We start from the raw sequence: 8,249 nt of genomic DNA, 5'->3' as shown, positions 1-8,249 counted from the left end.
TTTTTTTAAACCCCCCCCCCCCCCCCCCCCCCCCCTCTATCGAACCACCCACTATGACGCACGCCGCCTCCAAAGACGACCTGCGCGTCTCAACCCTCTTCAACTTCTCCAACCACGTCGTCCTCGTAACCGGCGGCGCCACGGGGCTAGGCGAAATGGCCGCGCAAGCCTTTGTTCAAAACGGGTCCCGCGTCTTCATCGCCTCGCGTAAAGAATCCGAGCTCAAAAGCACCACCGCGCGGCTCAATGCGCTCGGCCCCGGCACCTGCGAATACATCGTCGCGGACCTCAAGGACAAAGCCGGGTGTCTGGCGCTCTGCGCCGAACTGGCCAAACGCACGGATCGCTTGACTGTGCTGGTGAATAACACGGGGGCCAGCTGGGGGGACGATTATTACAACTATCCGGAACATGCGTGGGATAAGCTGTATGCGCTAAATGTTAAGAGTGTGTTTTATATGACGGTGGGGTGCGAGGGATTGTTGCTCAAGGGGGCGACGAAGGATACGCCGAGCAGAGTGGTGAATATCGCGAGTATGGCGGGGATTCAGACAATGGACGTTACGACGGGGGAGGGAGGGGGGCTGAGTGCGCCGGGGACAGGGACGTTCTCTTGTAAGTGTCTTCAATTTTCATTTTATTTTTTTCGCGGAGAAGGATATAAAGCTAAGAAAAACGATTGTACAGATGGCCCAGCAAAAGCCGCTTGCATCCACCTCACAAAGATGACTGCGTCCAAACTTGCGCCGAAACATATCATGGTTAATGCCATCTGCCCCGGCGTGTTTCCCTCACGAATGACCAACTTCGGGCTGGAAAAGTACAAGGACGCACTCGAATCTGGACAGCCTACAGGCCGTGTCGGCAAGCCGAGTGATTTCGGCGGGCTGTGCTTGTTCCTTGCGAGCGGCGGGAGCGGCGCATATGACGGGCAACGCCATTGAGATTGATGGAGGCGCGACGTTGGCGGGGTGGAGGGGGAGGAACCCGGGGGAGGGAGAGAGTAAGTTGTAGAAACACGCACCACTCGGGCTCAACTTCATCTTTTCCACTGTGTGCTGTCCCGTCTTCGATGCGTCTGAATGGATCGTTAGTGTTTGTCTCGTGCATGAGTCGCTCTCAAAAGCGAGAAATAGCTGATGCAGCCAGACTGTTTGCTTCAACAGTCTTAATAAATACAAAAAGAGGACAACTAGTCAAAAAAGCTGCGCATGCCTCTAGGAAATGTTTTAACTTTCCCCAGAGCTAGATACAAGTAGAGCTGTCTATACGAAGGCGAGATTTATAATTCTGCATATGGCATTTCTGAAGCTGCTAAATCTCGCTTTTTCTGCAATGTAAGAGAGCTCATGTCGGGGCACCGCATCTACTACGTGCATACCGCGGAACTTTGCAAGGGCGGTCCGAACAGAAATCAATGGAATTAGCTTCGCGAAGACCACCTCACAGTGAAATAGAGTTACAGTAAAACTTGGGTTTAACCAACGCCCAAAAAGGCTGCTTATGACGACATGTTTGCTTAAACCCGGCGGCGCATTTGCTAGCAAAATGGAAGCCTAAATGTATACGCAGATGTAAGATGCTCTACCTAACTATATGGAGTTCTTTGAAAACTTACAGGCTACCGCTTCAATTCTTTGCGGTAGGAAAAGGCGGACACTAATTTTGTCGGCGACTGGTGCAAGCCGACAGACAGTGACGTCTCAACACAAGAAAAGCTAATCAGGCTTGAGAACAAAGTGCTTTCGACTATCTATTTTACTGCAAAAAGGCGCAGAAAGATGCATATCCGTGTTATGAACACGCATCACACGTAGAGCTATAGGAAGCTTTATGCAACACCGGTCTCCTGCATCTCCTCGGGCCAAAATTATAACGTTATAGTGGAAAATTGCCAAGACAGTTCCTTATCGCTGGGTTTTACGGTACTCTCTGTCATCTCACGTACCCCTGCTGTGTTTTGTTGTACCGATATGTAAGGTAGATACGGTATATATACAATCCGATGTTATGAACACGCGTCATCTAGCCCGAATAGTTCAAGAGACGAGAGGTGTAATCTGTAACACGTTGTTTTTCGCTGCCGAGCCCGAAGAGCCTTTCTCTGCGGGCCGACGTCAGCCTCTCGTCTTCAATGTATTGTACCATACCGTATGATTCTGCCTAAATAGCTATACGCTAGCAGAGACTAGCTGATATAAGCAATCAGTAGATATTTCTAAACAAGCTTATGACTATGCTGTTCACTTTAACTCTCTTTAGTTTGCTTATTGATGACTTACCTTAACTTTATCTAATATTACATAAGCGATGCTACCTCCTGCTAGCGTACGGCTATTTAAGGCACAATTATACGGTATCCTCGGGAATTGCAAAGCTTGCTCTTTGATGTATCGTGCGATATTCTCAGAAGGTTTTGACGTTTGCCTATGTCCACGCCGCGTTCGCCGCATAAGCCCGTGAGTCTCTCCTTTGTTCCATTGGACCGGATCCCATATCTGCAAGTGTGGAGGACATTTCACCCCTCCAAAGCTTTCTTCCCAGCAGAAGAAGAGCCAAGCCGGGAGGGATTTCCTGAATATCAGAGTCGACAAAAACCTCAGCATTGGCTCTTACACGCAAATCACTCCAGCACTTTGCTCAGCGAAAGGGCATGTACCTGGTGATGTTACAAGGTTGAGTAGCGTATAGATATATCGATTGTTGTGAAGGGCCGTTGCTAGTCTTTCGATCGAGGAAAAACGGCGGTCCATCAGAATAAAGTGCGGTGTCTTGCGTATCGCATCGGTTCTATCCAGTGTCAGTACGTACCGACGAGACTTCCCGTCGCCAATCTGGCCAGATGCATTGTTGAAGGCAAAGCGGTGGTGATTCGCGCACAACCAGGATGCGTGCTATAGCGTTTTGGAACTTTATACTTGATGCGAACAGCCTCTTTTGCTTGTGTTCGATCCAGAACCCGCCTTTCTCCTCATTTACATTTTCAAATGTACGCTTTCTTGTCAAATGAATAACCTGCGCCCAAAAATAACTCGACGAAGAGGTGCATGTGAAGAATGCCGTTTGAAGAAGGTTCGATGTTAGTGTGCTTCCTAAACAATAGTCCAGATGTACGCTGAAGAATACAGGTGATGGAGCAAATCCATGTGACCACTGTCAGGTAAATATAGAACCCCTATTCAATCTTGAATCTTGCTGCTCACAATACAATAGCGGTCCCAATGTCCATGTGAATACACCGAGCGTCGTCCACGACGCCGTCTATCCGAGAAGAGTCCTCGGAACTTAGACAACGATGTCTCTGCAACTATACAGCTACAAAGGGAAAGTTCTGACACAATAGTTGCCTTGTCAGAATTTGAAACAGTCCTCCGAGGTTGTCCTTGGGTCAGTTTCTTCCAGATTCCGCCAATCATCTTAATACGCCATTCAGTGAAGGATGTTTTTCACAATTTGTCCCCCGATAGCGCGCAGTCTTACCTGGACTTCGATTTTGCTAAGGAATCTATACTGGACACTCACCAGGCTAAAGATACAGGTAGGTACCAGCGCACTTTACCGATTATTCTTGTTCTACAGATTGAAGTGCTGACCGGATAGCAGAGCCAGGAATCCACACATACGACATTTTGGATCGGAGACCATGCGTCATTCACATGAGCGACACGCCTATAGGGGACTGGCTGGATGTCGAGTTCAGTCAGCACCTGCCTCAATATAATATGGTTCAGCAACATGGCGTCTTAGAAACCGAAGTAGGCAATATCGCCACCAACTGTGCTCTAACGCTACTTTCGGACCGGATTGTAGCCGACGAAGAAGAGGTAAACGACACATTGTATTCCACTGGATAGTATGCATCTCTAATGCTGCAGAGACTACTTCTTTGCTGAAATACAAGACGTACAGAGTCGCCGCCCTTTTCAGAAGAGCGCGGACCGAGGAAGTCATAGAAAACAAGCGGTATTAGATAAGGTCAAAGTTCTGCTTTCCCCAGAGCATCAGATTTGCCTTTCTGAGCTCTTTCGTAAGATTGGCTCCAATGTGGAACATCAGAGCTTAGATCTGGATAAACTCCCTGTGCAAAAGCTCGTTCAGAGTAGGTTCTCGGCGATCTACAGTAGTACAAACAGCTTGCTAACGCATTACAAGGGTCATTTGAGGAACTTTGGGGGTTAGTTCAACGAATTCTTAACGCACTACATAAGCTTATCTAAAGTTTAGACCGAGTCTTCTCATCAAAGAACGCGATGTCATGGAAACGTACAACCGACTTCTCGGCCCAGAGAAGCTGCCTGTAGAAGTTAGCGACTTTTCTTTGCTAGTTGTCTCCCTGGCTTGGGGAGCTTTACTAGACTCAGATTTGAGCTCAACTCTCAAAGTAGCACTACTGGATACTGTGCTAGCAACTTCAAGGCTGCTCCTTCAGCAGAAGAGCAGCATTCGTCAATTTCTAGTAAGTAGTATGGTCAACGACAAAGTTCCGCTGATCTAAATCATCAGGCTCTTGTTACCATGGTTCGTAACAGTTCAATCATATGAGACTAGTTAGCTGATATACACAGCTCCTGCTCGCTGAGAAAACAGGATCAGACGACTTAATCGCTCTTATAACTGGCAGCGTGTCAACTGCAACCTCACTTGGACTCCATCTAGAGCCTATCCTACGCAGTTTCTGCATCAATAATGAGCAAGCTGCCAGCGTTGAACGGGCTATGTGGACACTGTACTGTATCGACAAGTCTTACGCCTTGAGATGGCAAGCCTTCCCTGTAGGTTTCAACATAAAGAAGTCATAGGTTGTTATTGCCAGGACTAACTCAAGGATACTAGCTTGTTAGTGATGGTTTCCTCCCGACAGCACACCCATCCAAGCACTCTCTGCAGACGGAGGTGTTTGCTGCTTCCTCCTCCCAGTGGTTGGAGATCCGGTCTCAATACTCTAGGCTCTGCTCGAAGATACTCCAGCTTTGCTTAGGCGCAGATGACGAGCTACACCGAGACCAGCTCAGAACACGTTGGGAGCTATCAATAGCGCTTGAAAGATGGTACAATTCAGACGCAATCAACCTACTGATGCTATCTATAGACAAGAGTGAGGCCGTGTGGCTTAAACTTCTGGTATCTTATTATTATCACGAAGCTCGATTTCATTTGGTGATTATAAACCGACCGGGATCTGCGGTCCTCTCCCCTTATCAGTCATTAATTCGCGAAACGGGGGCGAAGGATCATCCAGTGATACAGACGGCAGATGAGTTAGTACACGAAATTGATCAGTCGTTGACTAGGCTCTAGCGTTCCGTTTAGTCCTAGAATGAGGTATGCGAGTATCTGCACCCCCGGGCCGTGGAAGAAAGTGAAGCGCTCGCTGAAAGTTGCGAGCGTTTGAGGGTTGGCTTCCGATTCGATGAGGGTGCCGCGCAGCGCGACGTAGCCTGCATACGTGCGCTGGTTATTGGGGGCGAGGAGAGAGCGGATGGTGGAGCTGGGGCCGTCGGCGGCGATGAGGAGACTCTGCTTCAGTTTCGCCTTTCTCGCTGTTGCCAATTTCGAATTGTGCGATGATTATTTCTCGCCTCTTTCGTGAAGGCCGGTGACTTTGTGGCCGTGGAGATGCTTGGCTCTCTTCTCATCCTTGTCTTCCTCCGGGACGGAGCAGTACTCGCTCTTCACGCCATCGACGTTTGCTCGAAAAATATGATAGAATAGATTCCAGCTGGTCATATTCTGGCGCATGGCTTCTTCATGTACGATTTTGCCATCTTTGTTCAGGTACTGCCGGCTGGCTGAACGGGCGGCGATGTCGCGCCCACACTTGTCGTAGCGCTTGAAGAAGGACAGTGTGTCGCCTCCGGTTACTATTCCTGCGCCTTGGTTATGGAGGAGGGGTGTTGGGCTGCGCTCGAGAAGGGTTATGGTGTGGTTGTGGGGAGGGGGGAGGCGTTTTAGGGAGAGGGCGGTTGCAAGGCCGCCTAGAGATGCACCGACCTGTGATATGTCAGGGAGATGTGTGAGCAAATATTGCGACCTGAAGCTATATACAGTAGCACGAAGTTTCGAAACTTACAGCCCGAATATGTGTATAGCCTCAGGATATCAGATGGGCTGCTTACTGCTGCACCCGATCCATTTCCCAAAGTTTCTAGTTGCAGAAATGCAAAGCTTACAATGACGATAATGAGGCGTTTATTCGTTGCGAGAGGAAAACCGTCTAATGATATATCCATTTTGCAGCAAAACCAGGGAAAGATGTCACGTAATTCCAAGAATTCGATACTTTGCGAGCAGAATCATGTGCAGCGACATTCTAGCTATTAAGACAATGCGTCATCATCTGAAGATCGTGGATGGCGATCCGGTTGTGGTGTACATGCGATGACGACAGAGCCGCAACGCCGAAGACTAGGGGTCGGGCAGGCAAGTCCTCCCTCCTCTTTGCACGTATTTCGCACCCACAATCGTAGCCAGTTACAGCTCTATAGAGTCGCACCTGCGTTTACAAGCATGAATTAGGGAGTGTCAACGCCTTCGAAAAACATGTTAGCGATGAAGTCTACAGGTATGCAGACTATGATGGCCACAGCCTATTCACCCTCCAACATGACTGCATCAAACGTCGCCTACGCATGATCGCGTGGAACCTTGAATTCATAGTCTCGCCCGAACACCGCTTTCTCTCCTTCCCATGCGTCTATCCGCGCAGTCATGATCCAGTCGGTTCTTGTCGCCTCCATTTTCGTCCAACCTGCAAAGCGGACTTTGATATCACCGCGTTCAAACTCCCTTTCGAAACCCTGGTACACCTCCGCAGACAGCGGGTCGGCAGGATGACAACCCATTACCATAGGTGTGGTCCACCCGAAGCGCCATCCAGTCTCGTCGATCTCCCACTTCCCGTCATCCCAATCAACTACGAGCTCTGTGCGTCCAGTATCCCAATCTTGCTTGACGTAATTCTTGTGACTTGCAGGGCGCAGTTGCGTCTTCTTGAGAGTGCCATTGATCGCCGGCCGGAAAGGTCGGAGCTTAGAGTCCTGAGAGTCATCGGTCCTTACTGGCAGGTCGATGGAGCTCGACCCAGTATCGATTGTGAGTATTGTCACTTCGGGAGATGGCCAGACGATGGGGAAGTACGTGGAGGATAGAGCAAGACGAAGTTTACTGCCTACTCCAAGGCGTTGCCCAAAGTGGTTGAGCTTCAGCTTCACGTCGTAGAACTTGCCGGGCTCAAGCGCTTCGAGATCCTCATGACTATGACGATGGGTAAGGTTGAGCAGGCCATAGGAAACGCGGGTCGCTGCACCGTTTGGTAATATTTCTGACAGCGTCGCAGCCAATAAGGCATAAGGCTTGTCGCTTGCGATGCGAACGTTCAAAACAGCAGCACCGAGCAAATCGATGGATTCTGTCAGTGGTCTGGTGTCGAAGACGAGACTGCCGCCTGCTTCCAGGCGCTGATCAGATGGACCCTCGCCTTCAACGCCAAATGTCAGCCATCTCCCCCCTGCAAAGCCCAGAGTCTGTGGCGAGCAGATTTCGATCTTCTCGGAGCTTGAAGATGTTTCCTCGGTCAAGCGTCCTGGAGCAAGACCCATGCGACGCGTAAGTGCCTTTTCGTCGTCCCACTTCTTTTCCGCAACCCAGTGGCCGGGTCGGAACTTGTCGTAAGCAGCTGGTAGTACTGGATCTTGGAGGTAGCAGCGAAGCTCAGGCTCATCCATGATGTTCGTTTCGTCGATACCCTTCAGCCATTTATCCCACCAACGAACTGTCTCTTGCAAAAAGCCTATCTGTGGACCGGGTTTCGCGAAATTTGGATACTTGTGACCCCAAGGGCCGACAAGCCCCTTCTTGGGACATTTGAGGTTCTCCAGCATCCTGAAAACTGTATTGGTATACGGATCTTGCCATCCGCTCACCAAGTAAGTCGCAGCCTCGATAGAGCTGTAATCTTCGCAGACGGAACCATGTTTCCAGAAGTCGTTACGCCTTTGGTTCTCATGCCACTCCTTCGCAAAGAAGCCACCAGACTCAAGCCGCTGGAGCCAGAGGTCTCGCCACTGATCGCCAACAACTGCTGGATCGGGCGGACAGGAGTTGATAGCGAACATTGAAGCTGCCCATGTGAAGTTCTCCGTCAGTACACAACTGCTCATGAAGTGGATATCGTCATTGAATCGATCGTCGGTTGATGCGATAGATACGATGACCTTCAATTCCTTTGGTCTTCTTGCAGCGACTTGGCA

General features: G+C 49.7%; 3 protein-coding genes across 3 annotated transcripts; 2 read left to right on the top strand and 1 right to left on the bottom strand.

Annotated features, from left to right (window-relative positions):
• Positions 1–53: 53 nt before the first annotated feature.
• Positions 54–1,038, top strand: SNOG_16421 (hypothetical protein; the record flags this gene model as incomplete). Its single annotated transcript, XM_001806484.1, has 2 exons — positions 54–615; positions 688–1,038. 2 exons carry the CDS (start codon positions 54–56, stop codon positions 942–944), a joined length of 819 nt encoding a protein of 272 aa, XP_001806536.1. The 3' UTR covers positions 945–1,038.
• Positions 1,039–4,255: 3,217 nt separating this feature from the next.
• On the top strand, positions 4,256–4,799 carry SNOG_16420 (hypothetical protein; the record flags this gene model as incomplete). The annotated part of the gene is made up of 2 exons (XM_001806483.1): positions 4,256–4,456; positions 4,566–4,799. The coding sequence occupies 2 exons, from the start codon at positions 4,256–4,258 to the stop codon at positions 4,797–4,799; spliced, it is 435 nt and encodes a 144-aa protein (XP_001806535.1).
• Positions 4,800–5,259: 460 nt separating this feature from the next.
• Positions 5,260–8,114, bottom strand: SNOG_16419 (hypothetical protein; the record flags this gene model as incomplete). Its single annotated transcript, XM_001806482.1, has 3 exons — positions 5,260–5,540; positions 5,580–5,899; positions 6,628–8,114. 3 exons carry the CDS (start codon positions 8,112–8,114, stop codon positions 5,260–5,262), a joined length of 2,088 nt encoding a protein of 695 aa, XP_001806534.1.
• Positions 8,115–8,249: the final 135 nt, after the last annotated feature.

The sequence above is a fragment of the Parastagonospora nodorum genome (assembly GCF_000146915.1).
Source record: "Parastagonospora nodorum SN15 chromosome Unknown scaffold_47, whole genome shotgun sequence".
In the NCBI taxonomy this organism is placed as follows: Eukaryota; Fungi; Ascomycota; class Dothideomycetes; order Pleosporales; family Phaeosphaeriaceae; genus Parastagonospora; species Parastagonospora nodorum.
Note: the sequence above shows the minus strand (reverse complement) of the source record. Positions and strands in the feature narration are given on the sequence as shown.